Source organism: Gavialis gangeticus, unplaced genomic scaffold (assembly GCF_001723915.1).
Source record: "Gavialis gangeticus isolate Ggan-Ray unplaced genomic scaffold, GavGan_comp1, whole genome shotgun sequence".
NCBI classification, from domain to species: domain Eukaryota; kingdom Metazoa; phylum Chordata; order Crocodylia; family Gavialidae; genus Gavialis; species Gavialis gangeticus.
Genome location: NW_017728992.1, coordinates 135436646 through 135461949, shown reverse-complemented (window position 1 = coordinate 135461949; position 25304 = coordinate 135436646). Strand labels below are relative to the sequence as shown.

Genomic DNA, 25304 nt, shown 5'->3' with positions numbered 1-25304 from the left:
CCCTTCCGACCCTTAATCTATGAAACTATGAATCTATGAGCCTAGCCCTGATGGGCTGGAGCAGAGAGAATAGCCCTGCCCAGAGTTGCAAAGTAGCTGGGATGCTGGAGGCCTCTGATTTAACTTAAACCAGGAAGAGGTCTGGGACACATTGCATAAATTGGTTTAACACAAATCAGTTAAGTCTGATACTGCATTCAACCAGGTGTATCTCAAACCAGTTTCAGCAATTTTCAAACTGGTTTATGTGCATTGAATGTCTGCTCCCCTGTACCCTCTTGGACTGGCTGCACACAGCAGCAGGAACTGCCCCACCCCCTCCCTGAGTCCCGCTGTCTTGGCTGGGCAGCTTGCCCCAACCCTGGTCCTAGCCTCAGCTGCAATCCCTCCCTTACTGCGGGTGCTTTGATCTGTCCCCCCCATGCCCCTTCCCTCCCCGCCACCACAACAGACTTACCAGTTGGGCACAGCTGTGTCAAGCCTCCTAAAGGAAGCAATCCCCCATTAGTAACATTGTTCCTATGAGAAAATTGGTTCCAAGTTACAACCTTTTGTCTTATGATGCGGTTTTCAGGAACCAATACGTCTGAGGAGTGCCTGTATGCAGGGATGTAGAAAGTAAAGCTGGTTACACGCAAGGCCTGTCAGATGCACCAAGTAAATGAAAATGAAAGAGGAGAGAACAATACTTTGTTTCCAGCTCTTTGGGGTGTCTCTTCACAAAGGAAAAACTATATTTTTATTGCTAATACGGGACAAAACTGCTGCCTAGTTTTCACTGGAATTATTTAACAGATGGATTAGTTAATAGTGAAGACAAGGCCTTCAAGTTTTAAGACTCTGGAATCACATCTTGCAGCTTTAGTGATTTCAGTCATTGCTTGTTACAATAGAAATTAAAATCTTTCCAGATTTATAATATGACCCATGAATCAAACCTGAAAATTAAGCAGAATGCTAAAGTGATAGCTACTTTTTAGAGTCTGTCATTGTTAAGGACATTTCTGAACTTCATAGCAGTGTAATGGTATTAACATACCTATTGTAGTGGGTTACCAGAGCCACTATAACAGTGCAAGTGTAACTAGATGGATGTAGGTACTGGAATGAATTTAAGTATAATGTAGGCCAGGCCTTAAAGAACTAAGTATGGTCTAGATCAAGGGTTTTTAACCTTTTTTAGTCTAAGTACTTCCAGCGCCTGGACACCGAGTGGGGGAAGGAGGGAGTGGTGGGGGGGGTGCGCGGCTGGATGCGGAGCAGGGAAGTGGGGATGGAGCACCACCACCTCCCAGGAGCAGGGCCAGGGCAGCGCAAGGAAGTTCATCAGGCTTGGGTGAGGGCAGCAGTGCTCCTGTGCGGGGAGGGGAAGGTCACTGGGCTGGTGTGTGGCAGTGGCCGCCATTACGTGTAACCTTCCTTGCCCCGCTGCCTTCGCCCTGGCCCTGCTCCTGGGAGGCGGCAATGCTCCGTCCCCACCCACCTGTGCGTAGCCCCTCGGACTGGTTCAAGTACCCCCAGGGGTGTGCGTACCCCTGGTTGACAATGCCCAGTCTAGATAGAGGTGTAGTGTTTTAAGGTCTGAGCCCCGATTTAGGAATTTTAGTATCTCCCTAATTTCTCTCTCAACTCTCAGACTACAGGAAGCCCTCACTATTTACAGGTTCGGCATTTGCAGTTTCAGTTGTTCGCGAATGCCGAACCCACATCTAAAATACAGTTAAAGGACCTCCTCGGGAACCCTGTGCTTGCTAGCGCTGGGCTCCCGCCATTGCTGTGCCCCCTCCCCCCCCCCAGCTGCCGGGGGCACTGCGTTCATGAATGCAGATGGCGTTCATGAATGCAATGCCTTATTCGTGAACATATCCCCCGCAAATGGTGAAGGTCTCCTGTATTTCCTAGTTATCTATGCCTAAGTCTATGCTTTATTTTTACCATCCTTGTTACTGGGTAGTTTTATATCTTTGTTGCATAAGGTTATTGTAAAATTATTTCATTAATATTTGTAGAGTACAGGCAGTCCTCGGACTTACGATACAAGTGGTTACTGAAAACCACGTCTTAAGTTAAAACGTTGTAACTCGGAACCAATTATCTCATAAGAAAGAATGTTATAAATGTGCTTTTTTCCAAGAGTGAAAAAATCCAAAACATTTTCAGTGTTTAAAAGGACACCAGCAGGAAAAGACAAATATTGACCATATAGTACAAACTGTTGAATTGCCTATGCTTTGCTTTCAAATGTATAAACTTTAAGAAACTAAGTACATGTAAAGTTGTAGTAACCTTAAAACCTATATCAACATCAGTTACAAAATTTCAGAGATGTTTATATCATATAATATAAAACACGTAAATGTTGTGCTTTATTCTTTTTTCAAGAGTTACTCTTAAAGAATGGTCCATGGCCACCACCAGTTCTCATGTGCCATAATAGTATTCTCAGTTAAAAGTTTGATCATCAGAAGCATGAAGGTTGTGAGAAAAATTGAGGGCTTTTATGAGTTTGCATCAAAAAGTTCAGGAACTACTGGTTTAGCATTATTATTGTCATATGTTTTATGTGAACATGTAGCTCACAGGTGGCTTTGTCAGTGCTAGATTCATCTCAGATTAATGCATGTAAGACATCTATATCAAGCCACAATTTTTTTTTTTTTTTTACAGAATGCTGCCATATAGATCTGAGTGGGTTTAAAATGATGGGTTCCCTCATGCCTTGTCACAATTCTGTCTTTCTACCATTAGTTCAACTCTACATATCATAATGAAGGTAACAAAGAGTTGGGGCATTTTAGGAACCTCCACAAACTTTCTGAAATAGCTTTTAAAAAGTGCAGTGCTATGATTGTAGGGTCGTATGATGGAGGCCTCAGCCCTACAAATGCACACGTACTTAGCTTAACATCCACTCCAACAGGACTGCCTATGTACGTAAGGATAAACATGAGTCCAGCATCTCATAGCCTGTCAGGAGTGGATACAAGTGCTGTGTCACATTGGAAAGAGGGAACCCTCAGCACCATCTTTTAAGTGGCATTCTAAGTTGAAATTCGCAAGCTCCTGGCCATGGCTTTCAGAAGATTATAGAGAAATAGGGCTGTTAGGGACATTACAGGGTCATCTAGTCCAGCCCTCTGCTTAAGGCAGGATCCTCCTCAACTAAACCATACCAGCCAAGTGTCTGTCTAAGCAAGTGTGGCTGATGAAGTCTGAGACAGGTGGGGTGGGTGCAACCCCCCCAGCTCCCTGGCTATAAATCCCCTGCTCCTGGCTGGCTAGAAACCTCCCTGCTCCCTCATTGGAGGGAGGAAGGAAAGTGAGGCTGAGCCAAGGAAAGGTGAACCTGAGCCAAGCCTTGGGTGACTGAGAGCATCAGGCCCTGCCCTTTTCCCTCCCCCTCTGGGCAGGGTTGGGGGTTTCCTGTGGTTTCCTAGGTAACACCTCTTTACCCAGGCTGGGGCGTCAGTACAGGCACCCCGCTGCCTGCTTAAACAACTGGTTATTGCCATCCATTCAAACTGTTCAGGTGTTTCTACTGCTTATGCACCACTTGGGCAGTAAGGAGATCGTCCCAAGGTGCTAACTGGGCATAGTGGACAAGCATAATCACTGATTATGTTACTAGCAGACATAGGCAAGAAAAGAATTATTGTTACTTTTGTTTACATTGTTAATTAAACTGACACTGTTTGGGATACTCCCAGTTAATGATACTGTTATTTTTATTTAGTTATTTAGCTGACTTTGTGTGTCATTTTGAAACTGGCAGGGCGGTGCCTGAGCACTCCCTATTGACCAGCTGGCACTGTGTCTAACCCAGTGGTTTTCAACCTTTTGGCTTCATGGGCTGGATGTGTGCCACAGGGTGCTCTGTGGGCCAAATCCCATGTGGGTTTGGCACATAGGATTGGACCCCATGTGTCCAAGTCAGGCCCTGCACTGCCTTGACCTGGCCTCATGCTATCCAACTGGCAGGATTCCTTATGGGTCTAGATATTTGGCAGGAAGGGAAATTTGGCAGCTGCCAATGCCCTTCCTCTGCCAAATTTTTGGACCTGTGGGGAATTCTGCGGGCCAGATGACATGGTTCCTTAGTCCAGATCTGGCCTGTGGGCCAGGGATTGTCCACCTTTAGTCTAACTTGCTCTTTAAAACTTCCAAGGATGTAGATTCCAGAGTTTGTCTAGGGAGCATGTTTGAATGCTTGATCACCATCATAGTTGACATTTTCCTAATCTTCAATCTGAATTTCCCCTTCTGCATTTTGACGATAATGCTCCTAGTCCTGTTCCCTACAGCCACAGAGAAAAGCCCATTATGATCCCCTCTGTTTGTGGTTCATGAAATACTAATCTATAAATACAAATATGGTCTGTCTAGTATCTGATGCCAGATCAATGCAGGGAAAGTACGAAGCAAGTTTGTGTTTGGTGGATTTATGAATAACAATTCGAATAAATCCTGTTGAATGTGCATTAGTTAATGATCCAAAGCAAGGGTTCTTCATAAATAGGATTTACCATATGAATATCACTGCCATTTGTTATTAACACAGACTGTGGTAGTGGACTGTGAGTATGTCAGCTATCCCAAATATAATTTAATAACAAGTGTATGTTATATATCCTATATATACCACTTATGTCACAAAACACCAATGGTTTAAACATTTTTTTAACTTTACTGTATTTCATGTCTTTCCACCTTTAAGACCTGATTCTTTAAAATACATTAAATTAGAAGATTTTACCTTAAGTCCTTATGACTAGGGATCTACTTAAGGGATTTTTATAGGCCACTCAGCACTTATAGCAGATTTCACAGTCTTTTTGTGGCAAGCCTGTCTCTCACCACTGATTGGCGAAAGGGACCTGGTGCACCCTCACTGTTGATTGGGTGAGAGGTTGTCCATCATGCAGCCCTGCCCCTCACCACTGATTGGGTGAGAGGGCTGGCTGTTGTGCAGCCCTGCTCTTCACTGCTGATTGGCAGAGCGGGGTGTGGCCATACAATGGGTAGCCCTCTCAGCCAATCCAAGGGATGGGGGTGGCTGCCATCTTGGCTGCTCTTCTTTGCACTGGCGGCTCCCCTGTGGGTTGTGAGGCCAGGCCACTGCAGTCGTGAGTACCACTGCCTCCCACTGGGGAGTCAGCATTTTCTTTTAGTAAAGTTTTTTGTTTTGTTTTGTGTTTTAATTTCATGGATTTCATGGACAATGCCTGACTTCGCAATTTCCACAAAATCCCAAATTAAGTAGGTCCCTATTTGTGACTTATGTTAGTACGTCAGTCTTACTTTTATAAATGGAGGAACTCCAAAATATCTTTTTTTAATCAATTCTAAAATGCATCCAACCCTTCTGGTCCCACAAGCTGGCTGAGTGGTGTCAGGCCAGTCTGCAAGCCAAATCCAGACTGTGGAGCTGTGTCATCTGACCCTTGGGGTTGCAGTTGACTAGCAATAGTGTTAACTGCTGTGGCTTCTGGAGCCACACCAGCTACCACTTCTCCCACTGCCAGTTTTCCAGCCCTGTGGGCAGTCCCAAGGGCCAGATGGCAAAGCTCTACACTCTAGGTCTGGCTCACAGGCCTGGAAATTTGGTGGCAGGTTGAGTAGCAGCATCAGTTGCTGTGGCAGTTAATGCTGTCACCTCTTGCCACATTTCTGGAGATTCAGGGAGCCCTTTGGGCCAGATGACACAGCTGTGTGGCCCAGATGTGGTCCATAGGCCTCACCCCTGGGGTAGAATATGTGGCATCTGTAAAATGGGTGATGCCATGCATGGTGTGCCATAAAAGTTTCCTTAACTTTTGCTTATGGTGGTCTGTAGAATTACTAGCTTGTAGTATTTCGGAGATATCAGTCATGCTGGTAAAATTTGTACGATATATCGCATCACCAGGTATTCTCTTGATTTAGTTTATGTTGATAGTAAATGTCTAGAATCATTATCAAATGTCTTTCTGTCTTCTTGCATGGAGTCAAAAACCCACAGCTGGATCTGCCTTAGAAACCTCTGGGCTTGTACAGATTCAGTAGACTGAAAAAGCTTTATTTGTATGTTTTTTTGAATGATAACTTTTCAATAGCTATTCATGTCCTTTTATAAATTGTTGGATTTTAATTTTTTTATCTTACATTTTTCTGAAAAGAAAAATGAAAGCTTAAAACTGCTTAAAAACAAACAAAAAAATCCAATCCCCAAGTGACTGGAAATGCAAATGTGACTTCTCATGTAACTGAGCTGATTGTCATACAAGTGACTATTCTTGTATATACTTCGCTCCTTATAAAAAGCTGCAATTCTTTTTCTTAATATTTGAGTAATATTTTATACCAGCTTATTTAATATATATGTTTGTACTGTATTAGTTTGATTTTTTTTATAAGAATCTCTACAAATATTCTGATATTATTTACACTGAGTTTTACACTTACAAAACTCAAGTGATTTATTCCTGCTTCGCACCAGTTAAAGTAAAATTAGAATCTAAGCGCATAGTAATTCTGTCTTTCTACCATTAGTTCAACTCTACATATTGTAATGAGGGCAACGAAGAGTTGGGGCATTTTAGGAACCTCCACAAACTTTCTGAAATAGCTTTTAAAAAGTGCAGTGCTATGGTTGTAGGGTTGTATGATGGAGGCCTCAGCCCTACAAATGCACACATGCTTAACTCAGCATCCACTCCAGCAGGACTGCCTGTGTACTTAAGAATAAACATGAGTCCAGCATCTCATAGCCTGTCAGGAGTGGATACAAGTGCTGTGTCACATTGGAAAGAGGGAACCCTCAGCACCACCTTTTAAGTGGCATTCTGAGTTGAAATTCACAAGCTGCTGGCTGTAGCTTTCAGAGGATTATAGAGAAATAGGGCTGTAGGGGACATTACAGGGTCATCTAGTAAAAGTGTATCATGTAAAAAGAGTATTTCTAATCACAATCAATCTATTTCAATCATTGAATTAAACCATACTGATAATACAGCAACTCGCTCATTTGCTGTACCCCTCACCCTTTTGTTAGCTGACAGTGGGACCTTCACAATTTTGATAGCATATGCATTTGCTTAGAAATATATCAAACCATTTTGTTGACATCTGCCTTTTAAAAGAACAGTTGCATGAAGCTTTGATTTTTAGAACACTAAAAGCATAATTTTTGTAAAAAGGAAAAAACAGTGAAATCTTAATGTTGTTAGTTTATTTTCTGTTTTAATTTAGGACAAATACCAAAAAATAGTGTTGCTATCTGAACCCTCTCTCCTTTGAGGCACTAACTGAACAATAGTAGGATTCAGCATTTGAGCTACAGCTGTGATTCACTAGCTGTATTTTTGTTACATCTAATACTTTTGTCCAGCAGTCTGTCTGAGTTTAGTTGGTTGTAAATTTTTCAACAAGAAGCATTTTCCACTGAAAACCACTGTCATTGAAAATAGAAGGCTTATTATGAAAATATACAACAATACTTTGATCATCCAGCTACTCAGCTCTGGGACTGTGTTTCTAGTCAAAGAGAAAGTAAATGCCCTATGCCAGAATAGCCAATAGCCTAGTGGTTAGAGCACTTACCTAGAATGAAGGAGACCAGGGTCCAAGTCCCTTTTCTGCCTGATTCAGAGCAGTTGAATCTGTGTTTCTAGAGTCCTGAGTACCCAAGCCACCAGTCTTTTGAGTTTCTGATTCAGTCTGTTAGTAATTTGAAACAAATTGGTAAATATTAATAAACCCAGAGAAAAAAAAGACTTTACTGGGGCATAAGCCTGGGGCAGCAACAATACAGGACCTGCCATTTCCCTGGTCAAGGCCCTAACTATTGATTTAAGGACTATGCTGAGAAATCTAGGAACTTGATTGCTCCATGTCAGTGGGCTTTGCAAAGATCTTTGTTTCCTTTTCTGTATATTGTCTGGAGGCAGATAGTAACCATCTAATATTTAGCTTTGTTCTTCTGCCCTTCTAGTCTTCTTTTTGTATCTCTAGTCTTAAGAACAGGAAGAGAGTAATGAGTTACATTAGTTTGGTGGTGGGGTTTTTGCTTTCTCCAGGCATGTTTGTCCATGGCAAAAGGTGGGTCTTTCATTTTGTCACCAAGGCTAGGGACAGACATTATACATACACTAGTTTAAGTGATCAGAAACTGGTTTAAACCTGTAGCAGAACAGATGTTCAGTGCACATAAACCAGTTTGAAAATGGCTGAAACTGGTTTGAGATACACCTGGTTGAATGTAGTATCAGACTTAACTGATTTGGGTCAAACTGGTTTATGCAATGTCTGTCCCAGACCCCTTGCTGGTTTAAGTTAAACCAGACTCCCCCCAGCATCCTGCATGTTCTCTGGGCTGGGTGGGGCTCTCTGCTCTACAGCAGAGCTGGCCCCTCCCCTCTGTTCCCTGGCTGGAGCTCAGCAGAGACTGCAGGCATTTGCCTGGCTTCTCCCTGCTCACCTCCACCTCTCCCCCCCTCCTTGCTAAGCAGGGTTCCCCATCCCCTCTGCTTTACACAAACGCCTCTCAGCATTAGCTAGCAGACCACATGCTGGCTACGGTCTGTGCTGTGGCAGAGAGAACAAAGGCAGAATCAACAGGTAGCTGGTAACATCCTTCTGTTGTTTTCTTAATGGGATGATAAACATTGAGTTAGGGGTGATAAACACTGTTATCAGTTCCCTGCTGAGCTGGTCACAAAAACCCCTCCCTAATCAGAGCATTCTGCTGGGGCTGGTCATGCCCTCCTCAGCTCAGTACTGTAGAAAGGTGGGGAGGGCTTCTCTAACACCCTCTGGCTTGTAGCCTGAGCCATTGCAGGCATGTGCCTGCATTTCTGGGCTGTCTGTACAGTTATAGACTGATTCAGCCTAGCTAGGTTAGACTAACCTGCAAAGATTGAATCAATTCAGGCTCAGGCTTTTTGAATCTCTGCCCCTAGCCCATGAGGTCAGGGTTATAAGAATCAGCTTTTGTAGAAGCAAATTACGTAGCCAGACACTGGCCACTGAAAAACCTACAACACTGACAATGTCCCCAGCGAAACCAGAAAATGAATTTACTTCTAATATAACATTTCATACTGAATCTCAAGAATGGTGGTCTGCAGGTTAAGGCATGGATTTGAAACCAGGAGCCTGGATGGTACTCTGAGCTTTGCCATAGCCTTGCCACATGGCTTAGTCCAAATTGCATAGCCATAGACAATGTGTAGAGGGGACACTGGGGGGCACGTGCACCCCCTGAGATTGGCCTCTGCTGCCAGGGAGTGGGGGCACTGAGAGAAGTGCCAGCAGCGCTTCTGGGGTCGGTGATCAGCCGCTGGGGGACCCCTCCTCCCCCATTTGGCGATCGCCTGCTGGTGCCCAGTTGCCCATGCACATAGCATCACGATACCTTAGTTTTCTTGTCTGTAAAAGGGGGATTAATGCTTGCAAACAGGTTTGTGATCCTTGCTTGAAAGTTGCCATAGCAGTGTAAAGTATTAATTAATATCGACCCTTCTATTTTGACTTTCAAGAGGATTAAAGCATTTTGCTCATAAATCTTTGTTTGTTGCAGTGATAAGCAATGGCACAAGTTAAAATGCAGACCCCAGCAAATCTTCCTGGACCTCCCCTGTCCCCTATGGTGCTACCCCCATCAGTAACAACTACAAATTCACTGGGTCTTCAATCATCAATGAATGGATCCATTTCAGAATCAGCTGCTGGCTGTAACAGTCCTACAGCTGGCCTTATAGATTCTGCGCCTTCTAGCAACTCACCAGGTAAGGAAATGTTTGCTTTGGATATATTTTCTTTCTTGTGCAAGTGAGTCTACCCAGTCAGTTTATAATAGCAATGCATTAGGTCCTAAAGAGAATAAAACTAAAGGTACAAAATTCTATAGAAAAACATTTTATCTAAAAAAGATTGTTTACTGAATTTTGTTTTAGTGGAATTCAAATTTACGGTAGAGTGTTTTTATGTGATATGGGGCCCCAGAAACGAACACACCTATTTTGCCACCTCTTGACTCTATCTTTTATTGAGAAGTTATAGTACTGCAGGAAATTATCCAAGTGTATTTTCCTTTCCTAGAACAGAATGTTTTCAGTCTATTTGGCAGCAAATGGTGTTTCCTTTGGAGCCTAATAAATGCTGTACTTCCTATTCTCATTTGAATATAAAATGCAGTAGATGTTTGTGTTTGGGATAGATACAAAAGAGATGAAAGAAGAAATAGGAAGATAAAGTATTAAAGAAATGTAGAGCAAATACATCGACTAGGTTTAGGAAAACATGAGAGAATTCCTAGAAGGAATGAAAGGATGAAAGCAAAAAGTTGTACATAGAGCCACTTTAGTAATAGCAGTCAGAACTGAAAGACAGTCTGAAAGAAATAGGTAAAACGAGGAAGGGACTCATCAGCTGTTTGTATTCTGCAGACTTCTTGCTACCCACAGTTGTTTAGAAGTGTTTAGAAATTACACTGAGAAGGCAGTTTATTCCATTCAAGAATAATACCAGACTAATTTTCAGTAACATCATAGAACAAACAGAATATGTCTGTAGAATATGTAAATGTTTTCAAATACTGACCTCCTTGTAAGGGAGTTTTTTATTAGTTTTTTTTATTTCAATTGAAATTGAAATGGTCAAATAAAAATATATATTAAAATTATAAATATGTAAATAGTATGTAAACATATTATTAAAATGCAGGTTTAATGTCCTGAAACCATTCTGTCATTAAATACCTCTGTATTTGGCAGAATTTTTTTAGCCAGATATTTTGCTTTACTAAGCATACTACTAGTGCAAAGTTTTACGAAGTGTGAATGAAGAATGTGTTACTCCACAAAAACTTTACAGACTCTTTATTTACAGCTCCTCTCCAAGATAACATGGCAAACCCCAAAGAGAAAACTCCAATGTGTCTGGTAAATGAGTTAGCCCGTTTCAATAGAATTCAACCTCTGTATAAGCTTCTGAATGAAAGAGGGCCTGCTCATGCCAAGGTAAGGTTACAGTACCAGGATAAGAGCCATACCTTAAGTTCTAAACAGATAATGTCATGGTTTAGATAAGTGTGCTTCTTGAATACAGTCAGGTTTATAGCATGAAGGGTCTCTCCTGTTTTTGCTTTGGTTTTTTTTTGTGGTTTTCTTTTTTTTCTGTTATACCTTGAAGAAATATTTCTGTGTCCCTGATGATGAGCTGAGGACCATTTTCAGTATCCTTGCCTTACTTGTAGAGGTCATGCTTGTTGGCCTTCATCTTCTCTTAAATGTATTTTCAGAATCTGTCCTTAATCATTCAGTGGTGAGGTGCCTAAAGCATATCTTCCCCTCCAAGCCTGAGTGGTCTGCCTCAGCAACTTCCACCCACATCTCTTCTTGTAGTCCAGAGCAATGCTAATAGTTGTGAAGACCGCTTGCTAGGCTGGTCTTTTTCTATTTTGTTGTAATCACTAATCTGTTTGGTTTAGTTTATGTAGATGTGATTCTGTTGATTAGCATATCTTCTGCTTGCTTACATCCATGTATCTTTAAAGCAAAACATATTTATTACTTCATTTACCTTTAAATGGAGTGTAACTTTCTAGGCTAGGGACAGAAATCACACAAAATTGATACAAGTGACCGGAAACTGGTTCAAATCTTTAACATAACAGAAGTTCAGTACACACAAACGATTTTCAAAATGGCTGAAACTGGTTAAGATAAACCTGGATGGCTGTAGTATCAGACTTAACTGATTTAGGTTAAAATGGTTTATTGAAATTCTGTCCCACATCCCCATCAGATTCAAGTTAACTCTGAGTGCCTGAGCATCTCAGGATGCTTTGCACCTCCCCTGCAACCCTTTCCACCCCCACACTTTCCAGGATGGGTGGGCTAGCCTTGACCAAAGCTGTCTGTTCCAGCCAGGCAGGGAGGATTGCTTTAGCACCTCCTGGTTTCTGACCTGAGCCTCTGCAGGCATGTGGCTGCATTTCTGGAATGAAAAGTGTATGTGTGTTCATTTGCTTATCAGTTCAATCTATGCATCTTAGACTAACCTGTGAAAATTGAATTGGTTCAGCCTTGGGCTTTTTGATTTTTGTGTTTAGCCCTAGAGCACCACTGTGATATGGTTCCTAATATAATACGTTAAAATGCATAATGAACTAGCCATTCATTTTAGACTGTTCTCACACCCTGTTTTGTTATCCATCCAAAATCTGTAAGAAATGAAGGTGGTTTCTTAAGGTATGTACTGACATGAAAGGATTTTCATTTCTTTCTTCGTAAGAGCAAACTCATGAGAAACACGATGGAAAAATTCAGTTCTAGAGAAAAAATATACTCAAGAAACATCTCTTTAGTCTGCATCTTCAGAGGAAAGACGTTCAGCAAAGAAAATTCTTGTTAATTACACTGAATCTAATCCTACAATTTGGTTCACCTTTCCTAGGAAGTTCTGTGCATCTTCTGCACTTGGGTATCTGCTGCACCTTGTGTAATTTGCCCAACAAAGTGTCTGCAAAGTGCTACCTTTCTGACTTTGCTGATTTGCTCTTGCTTTGCTGTGGTGAAAATATGATGGCCCATGGTGCAGGGCATGGTGAATCAGAAGGTCCTCAAGTTGAAAACATCCTGCCCTTCCCAGGAGGCACTTAGCATGGCTTTTTGGTATTTCTGTTTTACTCCCAGTACATCTGCTATGTGCTTCAAATGTTTCACTGTCGGTTCTCCTGATTACATTGTTCTACTGCTGTGCTGCTTCTGCATACAAGAGTTCAAAAACATGTCAAGGTGCAAAATAGTTCATATATGTACATTTTAATATTTTTACAAAATTGCTGCTAATGAATAACTGGGGTCTATCTTAGATTTTTGTATCTTTGGCCACAGTCGCTTTTAGGAATCCCAGTGTTAGGACAACAGAGACTAATGGTAGTGGCTGAAGATTCTGCATCTCTTTTAGAACGTAGAATTTATGAAGCTCCTCTGAGCAGATGCTCAGGTGTACAATTTCTTAGAATGGAGCTATGTTGACTATTAAATGCATCTTTTAGTCTACTTACTAATTATATTTATAATTAGTGTGCTCAATGCTTTGCAGACTAGCTTACTACCCAGAAGACTTAGGCTTTTAAGTTTAGACCTAAAATATAAAAAGGAGGAATGTGAAGAAGAACCAAAGATGACATTAATGATCTTAATAATATAATCTTTGATTCTCTTTGCCTTCTTGAGGAGATCAAGTCTAGCTGGTAGCTGCATAGCTTTGGCCACAGTAAGCAGGTATACGCAGGGTTTTATGACACTGTAACCTGTGGTGTATATAGTGTTACTACTAAACACAATGCTCTACAATTGGTAATATATACTAAACAAAACAAAGTTTCTCTTTCAAAAAAAACAAAAAACTTACAGCCTCAAAACATGTAACTGTTGTGCTCCCTATCATGGGACTTCATGCATACCGTACCTCACATTATTTTCTTAAATTTTAGACGCATTTGTTGCCAGACTTGTATAGTGGCCAGAAGTGGTAGTAAATCCCGTGTTTCCTGTATTAGTTATTCTGCTTTTCTTTTTTGAGCAAGTTATTGTCAACCATTGTGAGATCAGACATAAGGAGGAAAATGACATCTAAGCTGCCAGAAAGCAGGAATTCCCTTGTAATCTAGTTATGATTTTTAGAAGTTGCCACTTCAGAGGGCCTTATCAGGGTGTGAGTGGTAACAGTGCCTTCCATACTCATGTTCTTTAGTGCAAGCAAATTGGAATGCCTTTGAGATCCTGAAATACTTATGGAGCGTCTTACTCTGAATCAGGTTGTTGAAATTTCCACTTGTCCCATGCTTCCATGTAATTGAGGTCTTAGGAAATACACTGTAATAAAGAAGAAAGGAAAAGTAGATTAGGCAGTGGTGCAAGGAAATGGGAGGGAGTTAAGCGACTCAGCCCTTGGAAAGATAGAGAGAGGAGAGAAAGCTCTCCACAAAGATATAGCAGACACTATATAGGAGGAAAGATTCTTGAGGGCTGAGGGAGACTGACTCTGTAAAGACAGTGGAGTGAAACCCCGAAGTGAGACAAGATTTCCATTTCAAGGTTCTTGGCCTCATGTAATCAAGTCAGATTTAGGAAATAAATCAGAATGTTACCCATAATGCATATCAACCTGTTGCAAAACCTTCGTCTTTGGGGCTTCCAGACTTCTGGACTACAATTTACTATTTTACACTTTGGGTTTTTTGCCTAGTTTCTCTCTAATTAAATGTCCATTTCCTCTTCATTTTTTGTAGGAGGTTTCTATAGGAGGGGCTTAAACCTGCTGAATGACAAAGTTGTATCTGCAGCTATAGCAGTTTACTGAGTTTACCCTATATTATTTTGAATTCTTATATCATAACACCAGGAGTGTTGGCTGGAGAGAAAGAAAGGGAGAATATCTAGATTAGGAAGAAGACCATTACCAACTTGATATCTTTTCATAGGAATCTGAGAATCTGTCTTCTATAAACATCTTACACTGATACATTCTTCTGTAGTACAGAATATGTAAACTCTAGGTCCAGAAAAAAAATTTAAGTTCTTTTGACAATGAGGGTATGTACATATATTAAATTTATGTAAAAATGTTGTTTATTGGCTGGTCAATATCTTAAAATAAGCATATGAAAGTTTAATCCATAGTTAGCATTCTGTTACTATTTGGGTTTAATAGAATACAAAATTAATGACAGTTTGGGGTTTTTTTGGAGGGTTTGTGGGGGGGGGTTTGCCAGTAATTCTCCTTAGAGCTGAGAGGAGTTATAATTCTGGGACATGAGCTAAGATGTTCAGTTATGTATAGGGGCACATTTTAAAGCTGGGCTTAAAAGAAAATGCACTTGCCGATTCAATCTGCCTGCTAATATAAATGTAATATCAAGATGGACTGTTAAATAAACATTCAGCTGTGTTTGAGAGCATGTGTATATATTTTGTAAGTGCCACATCCATTGCATCTCTGAATATATTACCCATGATCTATCAAATTGAACTCACTTTAGAAATACGTGGATAAGCTAACCAGTGAAACAGCACTTTAGTTCACATTTAGTCTCAGCTGTGTATAAATCTGTGAATCTCCAAAAAGGTAGTATGCTCATTGAGCATGTATGCTGTCATCGGAAAGCTAAAATTTAATTCTAAGCTGCATAAACTTAAGCAGAGCACAAATATTATTATATCTTCATAATGGAAATATTGTTTCATATTTTAAATATACTTTAATACATATTTTTTCATGGTTTATAGAGCTTGGATAATCTTTTTTGATAATTTATTTGCTTGGAACCATTCTTTATTGCTGATATTTAATTGTTAGAATTGGTCAATAGCTAATTTTCTTATATTTATTTTCTCCTGAACTTAATTGACAAACTTGTGTTAAAAATCTTAATTTAAAAGGCAAAACTTTTTATTCTTATATGTTTTATGTTGTTGAACAGGTACATGGGTTGCTGTGACTTTTACTTCAACATGCTTTGTTTTTGGAAGATGAAGTGAATTAGAATAATACTTTACTACAGAGCTGATTTTTCACTGCCTTGAATCCTGAATAGCCATGAAAAACAGATATAATATGATATTATTCATTGGGTAGCACATTGCACCCACTTTGCACCAGTGTGAATGACTGGTTCAAGGCTGTCAAGAGTCAAGCTCATAAATTTAATTTGTATATGCCTCAGAATAGAAGACTGATCCACTTGTTGCTCCCAAATCTTACAACCCTTCATTTGTGACAGTTGGTGTAATGTTATGCTTTTTTTTTTTTCTTTTTATACTGAAAGAGGACAAATATCCTCTTCCCTGATAGGCTTGGGAACCCAGCAGCTTTAACAAAAACCCTATGCAGAATTTGTCCTAAAGTTTTATAACAAATAAACAAACATAATATAATCTTCTATAATAATCTTGACATTGGTAATAATCTTCCTAGTGTTTACCTGTTCTTTGTTTTTGAAGATGTTCACAGTACAGCTGACTCTTGGCGAGCAGACATGGGAAGCTGAAGGAAGCAGTATTAAAAAGGCTCAACATGCTGCTGCTAGCAAAGCTTTGAATGAAACAACCCTTCCCAAACCAACTCCTAGACCACCGAAAAATAATGTTAACAATAACCCTGGTATGAGATGAGGCTTGTTTTCTTTTTAATGTATATTTTAATATTCTTGGGTTTGACATATTAGCTTTTTTATGGGGAATTTCATAGTAGGTCCCAGTAGATCGGGAAGATGGGAATGAGCCAACCTATACTAAGGTTAACATCGTAAAATTAAGAATCTTCTAGTAAATATGCATGGTAATTCTTTTCATCTGTCATACCAGAGGCTGTTGAACAGCATGTCAGTACTTTTATAAGACTTAGTTTTTGATAGCAAGATAAAAGCCATTTGTGGCCAACAATAGCCAGGCACAAAATAACTTATTGAAGTGACCATTTTTACTCCAGTAAAAATACTGAAACTAACAAATAATTTTTAAACTTGTTTTCCAGTAAGAGCCAGTTTACCCAATTTACTCTAATAAAATGTCACTGAAAGTTCAGTTGGAAATCTGGGCACAGAAACCTTCTGTAGATAGGTTCCTACCTAATAGATTTTCTGCCTCGTAACCTAAAATATTTTTTCAGTGTAGTTATTTGAATAAGCTAAAGGACATTTATGGAATCACATGACCTTTACTTTGAGTCGCATACTATGCATGCAGCATATGCTGCTGTACTTAAGAAAAGAAAATATTGAAATCAGAAATGCATCCTGCCATGCCTACAGTTCACAACCTCTGTTCAGTGACTTGCTCTGCAGCTTTTTATTTGATAAAATTATATAATTTTTTCCCTTAACTGTACTTGACAGGAATATACAAGGTACCAGTTTAAAAGGGAAAAGCTCTTTATTTGCCTTAAGGATCCCTTTGTTTCTTTTCACATTTTACCTATTTCCTTTCTGTGAACTGTCTTGTGAGGGACCCTTTTTGTAAGTAACCCTTTCTCTGTCTGAGGAGGGCTGGACAGATTTGTCTCAAGAGTTCTTCTATAGTTTCCTGAGCATTGGCCAGTAGGGATTGTTTCAGAAAAAAGTTAGGTATTATTTTACATCTCTTGCTCTTCTTGGGATGTGCTCACTACTGTCACTCCTTCAGTCCCAGTTGCTTGGGGCTTGAACCTCTTCTGTTGTCAGTCAATGTGATGTCCCTTAGGGCCTCAGATTTAGCTCTTAACTTAGCGGTATAACACGCAGATACAAGTGTTTTGGCTTGTCCTCTTTTTTAATTGAAAAGAGGTTGAGAAAATAAATAAGAAAAAGATATCCGTTAAAGGCTGAAAAAATAAACTGAACATAGTTTATATGTCACTCATCTTTCTTTAAGACATTATCTCTAGAAGCATAGGCATCTTGTGATCTATTGATTATCTGTATTTTTATTGCATAGCTTAGGGGCGGGCAAAATGCAGCCTAGGGACTGGATGCAGCCCGCCAGGCCATTCTATGCGGCCTGCGGGACTCCTAAAAAATTTAGAAAATTAATATTTATCTGCCCCTGGCTGCCTGTCGTGCAGCGCTCGATGGCTTGCCAAAACTCAGTAAGTGGCCTTCTGCCCAAAATAATTGCCATCCCTGGCATAGCTCAATTTCAGGTTATATAGAATTCAGTTATGCAGTCCTCACTTAGAAACCCCCCCTCAGATTTACGTATAGAAGTTTTGTGTAAGTAATGCCTAAAGTCCACAGTATTGTTACCTAAAACCTGAATAACTGGTTGATATGTCCATGGTTACTGTTTTTGGTATGGATTAATTAATCCATCACATAAAACATAATTTTAGACCCTTCCGTTAACTTAATTTTAAATGGGATGGAAACATCCAAACTCCTTTTGGATCTTTCTGTTCTCAAAAAAGGAAATATACCTTTGTTTTAATTTGACAGATGCAGTTTTTCCCCAAGTAGAGAGAGAGACTGCAATAGTAAAACAATTTGAGTCTCTGTATAGATTTGATTTTCAAATAAGGCATTTTATGACTGCTTGCAGCTTCATATTTGACATTTTGGAGATCACAAATGCAGCTGTTTGTTTCCATTTTGCACCCGTTGGCCAGGAGGTGGCTGTAGTGGTACAAAATCTTTAAAAGTTTAGTGTCCAGTTTATAAGTTATCAAAATAAATATTTTTCTCTTAATTTTAGTTGTAGATTTACTCTGTCACCTCTTGCAACTGAACTGATTATCTTGACTTTTGATCTTGTTATTAATGTTTGTTACTGGTAATAGATAATTATTTTGTTTCATTATTTGTGAGCTTGTTGTATAAGAACTAGATTTCCTTTATTTTTGTTTTCATATTATTTAATAGCATTTAGTGAAAAGCAGTGTGAAACTTGTAGCTTTGTACCAGTTTCAGAAAGCTTTATGGGCATATCACCAGCATTTTCACAGTTGTTTAGAGATAAATAGCCAGTTTGCTCACTTTCTAATCTCATTTGTAAAGTTTAATCTGCTGAAATTGCTAAGAGAAGATTTAAGATTCTATTTGGATGCTTGGTTACACTTTGTGATCACATTTGGATTTATATCCCCATTTTACAGAGAAATTGATGCAGCTTTTTTTCTTTTATTTTTATTTTAAAATTGAGATTACGTACACAGACGTCTCCTTAATTGACATCAGTGAACGTATGTCTTGCATGGCTAACTGTTTAAGTGCTTTATCTTTACTCTTGTTGTTTTTTACAGGCAGTATAACTCCAACTGTGGAGCTAAACGGTTTGGCTATGAAAAGGGGAGAGCCTGCCATCTATAGGCCACTAGATCCAAAGCCACTCCCAAACTATAGAGCAAATTATAACTTCCGGGGCATGTACAATCAGAGGTTTGTATGATTTTTATTATTTGCTCTTCTTTCTCCACCATTCATCCTACCATTATCTCAGCATTATAGTTGAGATTATCTATACCACAAACGTCTAAGGCCAGGCAGGAGCATCCTCAAACACACTGTTGCTCTTGGTGGGCTACATCTTGACCTAAAAGTAGTGTAGCTGCTGTCATGCAGTGCCATATGCCAGCAAATCAGTGCTGTCTCTCAGCAGTGCCCTAAGGCTGTCAAAGAGTACTACCTCAGACTTAAGGGTATCATACTCAAGGGATGAAGTCATGTATAACATTTTATTTGATTTTTTTTTTTTTTTTTAAGTGCAAATTGAAGCTAAAACTCTGTCTCTGTATATGAGAGCCGTAATTCATATTTCCTGTGAAGATGATGTCTTCCATTGCTGATTTCTTAGCTGCTAACAATTACTGTGTTTTTAATTATATGGCCTTTATCGTTTTGGAATTTAGGTGTAAGACGAGGAGGGTGGTTTCTGGAAGTTCGTTACAGACCTGTTTTCCAGGCCTTGGTTTATAGCATTCTCAGGCACAAGTTCTTCCTCAATACACAGATATTGCTACCTAATGACTTTAGGCTTACTTTATTTTGCATTTTAAAAACCTTCATTCTGAATTTGCCTTTTATTCACTTGCTGGGTTTGTTTGGTTTTTTACTGAATAAGTTATCTCCATAGTGATCTTTACTGAAGAAGTGATCTCCTTGTAGTTAGTATTCCCAAGTAAAAGCTTTTTAAATTATCGTATTTCACAGTGTATAAGTTGGGTTTTTGAAACCCAATTTTTACGTCTTAAAAATCAAACTCCACTTGCACACCGTGCCACATCAAAAAAATCAGAGATGGGGCTGGGCTCAGTGCTCGGCTGGTGCAGCCCCATCCCCTGTGAGTAGCGCTGCCTGGGCTGCACCAGCACTGCTCATAGGGGAAGGGGCTGCAGCAGCCGAGTGCTGAGCCCAGCCTCATCCCCTGCAAGCGGTGCTGGGCTCAGTGTTTGGCAGCTCACAGCAGACAGGGCCAGGTTTGGTGCTTGTTTGGTGCATCCCTCTCCCCTGTGAGCCTGGCACCACTTGAAGGGGACAGCCGGGCTCGGCTCTCGACTTGGGATGCATCGCTTTCAGGAGACAGGGATGGGCTTGGCGCTTGCTGGCACAGCCCCACACCCGCCCGCAGTGCTAATCACAGGGAATGGGGCCGCACCAGCCAAGCGTCGAGCCCGGCCCTGACTTATACACCATGCCTATGAAAATCCTTACCTTTCAAATCGGAAAGCCAGGGGTCAACCTATACACTATGTTGACCTATATACCGTGAAATATGGTATGCCATCCAATTTTGACAGGCTTTTAAGTAGCTTCTGAAAGTTAAGTGGCTGGCAGCTTGTCAGCTGAGCATCTTAATGCTCCCTTGCCTGCCAAAGCATTATACTTTACTAAGAAGAATAAAACTTTTCTAACAGTTTGCACATATGACATTTTTTTTTATCTGTTTCAAGTAGGTATTATAACTGGGCAAATTAATTATTCTAATTTATTCTTAATTAAATATAATTTGAGTGTCATGAAACTACCTAGAAGACATTGAGGTCATTAAAGTTACTGTTGGTGGCAAACATAAAGATTTATTTCTGGTTTTAGGATGTTCTTGCTTCTCTTTATTCTCTTTACCTTCAAAGAAAGAAGGTAATACCAACTACTTTCATGAAAAAAGGGCTTGCAGGTTTTAGTGACATTCTTGAAGTGGCCAGAAGGAATCTCTGTATAGCACTAAAGCTGGTCAAAATATTTCACTGGTACATTTTTCCATCAAAAAAGTTGATTTGCCAAGAAAGGATAAGTTTTCATGAATTTCAAATTTTGAAAAAACTTTTTGAAAAGTTTTTTAAATCATCAAATGAGGGTGTTTTAACACTTTTGAAACAAAATTCCATCTTTTTATTCATGATAACTTTAAAAAACTATCATAAAATTTTAAAACTGAAAAGATATTCGAAATCATAACGAAGTATTTAAAAATTTTCCAAACAAAATATTTTGATTGATGTGAAAAGATTTTTCTATCTATTTATTTATTTTTTTATTTGTGGTGATTTTCTAATTATTTCACCATGATGTAGGACAGGGAAAATTTTTGAAAATTAGATTTTTCTAAGGTAAAAAAAAATCTCACAAAAGAACTTTGTTGATTCAATATATTGCTTCTGTCATGTTCACAGGTGCTGCTAATTTGATCTATGCCTTGATCTATTGTGCTCTTGTTAGATGAAAGTAACAGTCTTTATTAAGCAGTCAGAACTCTTGTGGTAGGGATGATATCTTTTATTAGACTAAGTAGATGGCTGCAAATTTTTTTCTTTACTTGCAAGCTTTCAGGCTCTCACACCCTTCCTCAGGCAAAGGAGAATACAAAGATTGTAGAATTTCTCCAAGGTGGAAATGAAACTTCATATTGAACTTCATATTTAATGTCTACCTGGCAGAAATGTTACAATCTTTGCATTCTCTTTTGCCTCAGGAAGGGTGCATGAGCCCAAAAGCTTGCAAATAAAGAAAAAATGTTTGCAACTACCTAGTTGCTTTGGCACCACCCAAAAAGACATAGATGATATTTAGACCAAGGCACCTCCTCAGACCCAGTCAGGGCTCCGGCATTAGCATCGTAGGGCATTGCATGGGTCCTTTTCCATAGCATTTGTTCCAAGAGTTTCTGTGTGAAGGCATTTTAGGACATATGTATATATTAATAGACTGCTTAATTATGTGCTCTAGCTTTGCTCTCAGGCTTTGTTTTAGGAGAGCTTGAGAGTGGCACCGGGACATGGTCTCTGGAACTCTCTAAGGCAGGGGTGGCTAACCTATGGCATAAGTATCACAAGTGGCATGGGCACCCTCCAGCACATGGCAGATTGGGAAGGGAACAGAAAGCAGCACAGGAGATTAGGCAGAGAAGGGCATTAGAGTGGCATTTGGGGAGGTGTGGGGCTTGCTTGTGGTCCACCTACCAGAGGCTGGTCCCCCTGCTTTAAGACTTCCATGCTGCCCAGATGCTGGACAATAATATACAGAGCAGGAGCAAATGAGTTTCCAAGCAGTCCAGGGCTTGGCACGAAAGTGGCAAAAACCAGTTTTGGGGTCCTGTAATACTCAATCCAATGATAAATCTTAGTTGAATCATTTCCAGGCTTTTGTTTTTCCGAAGTAGTGTCTGCAAATCTCTGATCAGTGAAAAGCTTGGCAGTCCTTGATGATAAAATAGAGCTCTTAGGAGTATAATCTGCTTCAAATCTAGGGAAAGAAATTGCCACAGTTGATATATCCACTTAGCTCTGGCCTGCTCATAGCTGCTAATAACTGCTAGAACTTTTTATTGTTTAAATAGGTTTATAATCAAGGTAGCAATCTGTCTTGGCATTTGGAATTTCATCAGATACATATATATCTAGCTAGCAGCCTTAAAGATTTGATTTTGAGCTTAGCAGAACTTTGCAATAAATAAAGATTTTTGTGGGCTTTTTTAGATCAAACAAAATGTTGTACACAAAGCTAGCCGTGATGATAATCTTGCATTTGCATAATTTCTCTAGGATCCTTTCATATAAAAGAAGCTTGCTAATTTTGACAGAAAAGAAATATTGTATTTACTTAAACCTAAGAAGTCTGAATTTGTGATGACCCACAATAATTACATTCTTTATATGGAATATATACCATTTTTAGTACTTTTCCAGATATAAAATCCAGTTATCAGAAGGTTGACTTAAATTCACCCCCTACTCCCTTTAGCTGCTACAGCAGGGAAAGCAGTGGCTGGGGGGAGGTCAGGTGGCTCCCTTGCCCTCTGCCTCCACCACTACTTCTCCTTGCAGTGTCCCTGCCCCCATGATGTCTAAACCCCTCTTCCTTCTCCCCAGTCTCTGCCTGTTCCTCCACATTTATTGTCAGAAGCTGCTCAGGGTCTGTTTCTCCCAAGCACAGCACATGGGAGCTCAGTCACTGCTGGGCCATGGAGCAGTGTCGGCACTGCTGATTGGCTGAGCAAACAATGGAACAGTGTCATCACTGCTGATTGGCTGGGCAGGAGACAGAGTTTCCATATGCTCCATGCCTGTGGGGGGAACCTGGCTGAAGCTGGACCTGAGTTGCATTTGTCAATAGTAGGTGGAAGGGGGCAGAAGCTGCAGAGGGCAAGTGAGGTGGGGGGTGTAAGTTGCTGTGGGTCTGACTCTGGCCCTAGCCCAGGCTCAGGTCCCGAGTCAAAGCTGCAGCAGCCACCTAGCCCCCCTGCACTTTATATGCAAATCTAAGATGAGGAGCTTCTCCCCTGTGTTGATTGGGTAGGAAACCTCATCTTAGATTTGAGTAAATATGGTAAGTGGTGATACTTTCAGGAATAAACTGTCTTTTCCCAAAATAATTTCCCTTAATTCACCAATGACTTGTAGAATGAAGTCTGTAGAGGTCAACTTGTATATGAGAAAATGTTCCTTGGGCAACAGAAGAGTATTCTGTACTTTATGTACATTGTTGGCAGACATGAAATTTGTTTAAACATTGAGCTCATCTTTGCATGCTAAAGGTGCAGAAAGATGCATTTTTATACTTCTCTAAGTTACCTTTACAATGGTTGCCCACAGACAGAAATGAAGAGATGGTTCTTTTCAAGTTTAAGAAATATCAGGTATATATGTAAGGAAAATGTGACAATACATTAGTGATTTTTATGAAACTACATAAAATTTAGCATCTACAATATAGTGTGATTATAAGTGCCTTATGCATGCTACAAGCATGAAGTAATTTGGTGTTTAGAGTTTAATCCTAGATTCCATTTGTCAGCATTGCTAATCTCCATACCATTCAGAAGGATTGGCAAATGATTCAGAACAGGGCACCAGCCTGAAATAGCAGGTCAGAACTGAGGAAAATTGGGAGAACTGTGGGATGAAATGTGAATACACCTGGTCATGCTCTGTCTGTCTCTAGCCAGTGCTGTCAATCCTTCATTTTCATAAGTATTCTGTTGACTTACAAAATTAAAAAAATACTTGTTCAATCAAGTTAAAGCAGCAAAAAATAAAACAAGTTTAGTTTAAACTACACAATCATCCATCTTTATCCCTCTGTGTATGTCCTCTTTTGATTGTCTTTTAGCCTAATAATATTTTATCTTCAACTAGAATGGAATTGAATTATGTTCCAGCATTTTCAATGGTAAAAAGAAGTGGTATCTTACAAATGAGTCCAAACCACATGCTTCTAACCAAGAAATAAAAGCCACTAGAAACTGAGCACTCACTTCTTGATGTTTCGGCATTGCAAAGCAGTGTCAAAGGGATCACAAACACCCCTTCGTCTGGAAGAATGCTGAAATTTATTTGCTTATAATTTGCATTTCCTTGAAGCTGTCTCACCACAATACAGAGAACTTGGAAAAAAAAATTTTTTAAATCTTTGGAAATTAAAAACACTTGTGAAGTTTAGAAACAAAATACAAAACAGTGACAGGATAAAGGATGAAAATGGAAACAATGAATTTCATATGATGTGATAGTCCTATAAGACTGTCACGCAAGGTCAGATAAATTGCAGCTTACATGCACTTTGACAGCATGTTCAATACCCTTTGTTCTCGATTATTTCCCTTGGGCCTACTTTCCCCAGTACTGACATTGTATGCTACAGACTAAGGGCCAGCTCCTGTAACAGGTACACTGAGTGGAGAAAGAACCCAGTAGTTTTCCCTTTGCCTTCCTTTCCCACTCCTGGTCATCCATCCTGGTCTTTGAAAAAAATATCAAGGGCCACATTTGTGAGAGCCCTGCAGGGGAAGTGATGTTGAGGGGTAACCAGCATGGGTTTGTGCCAGGCTGATCCTGCCTGACTAACCTGGTCTCTTTCTATGACCAGGTAACAAAGAGCTTAGATGGGAAGGAGGAAGTCAATGTCATCTTCTTGGACTTCCAGAAGGCCTTCAACACAGTGTCCCACCCAATTCTGGTGGGCAAGCTGAGGGACTGTGGCATCAATGAATGCACAGTCACGTGGGTGGCAAACTGGCTCCAGGGGTGAACCCAGAGGGTGGTGGTGGACGGGTCGATGTCGACCTGGGAGTGTGTGGGCAGCGGAGTCCCCCAGGGCTCGGTCCTTGGGCCGGTGCTGTTCAATATCTTCATTAGTGACCTGGACGAGAGTGTGGAGAGCACCCTGCTCAAGTTCGCTGATGACACCAAGCTGTGGGGTAAAGTGAATTACACCGGCAGGCAGGGACCACATCCAGGCAGACCTAGATAGGTTAGAGAAGTGGGCGGATCTGGACAGGATGCGGTTCAACAAGGACAAGTGCAGGGTGTTGCACCTGGGCAGAGAGAACCAGCATTACAGTTATAGGTTAGGA

At 40.2% G+C, this 25304-nt stretch overlaps 1 protein-coding gene across 2 annotated transcripts in view; it reads left to right on the top strand.

The window, feature by feature from the left end:
- STAU2 (staufen double-stranded RNA binding protein 2) overlaps positions 1–25304 on the top strand; it is a 322237-nt gene that overhangs the window by 1400 nt on the left and 295533 nt on the right. For both annotated transcript variants that reach the window (XM_019527807.1, XM_019527806.1), the window contains exons 2-5: positions 9557–9764; positions 10867–10997; positions 15990–16149; positions 18760–18895. In XM_019527807.1, the coding sequence (XP_019383352.1) occupies positions 9566–9764; positions 10867–10997; positions 15990–16149; positions 18760–18895 (626 nt within the window). In that variant the 5' untranslated portion in view covers positions 9557–9565. The remainder of the gene's footprint in view (positions 1–9556; positions 9765–10866; positions 10998–15989; positions 16150–18759; positions 18896–25304) is intronic.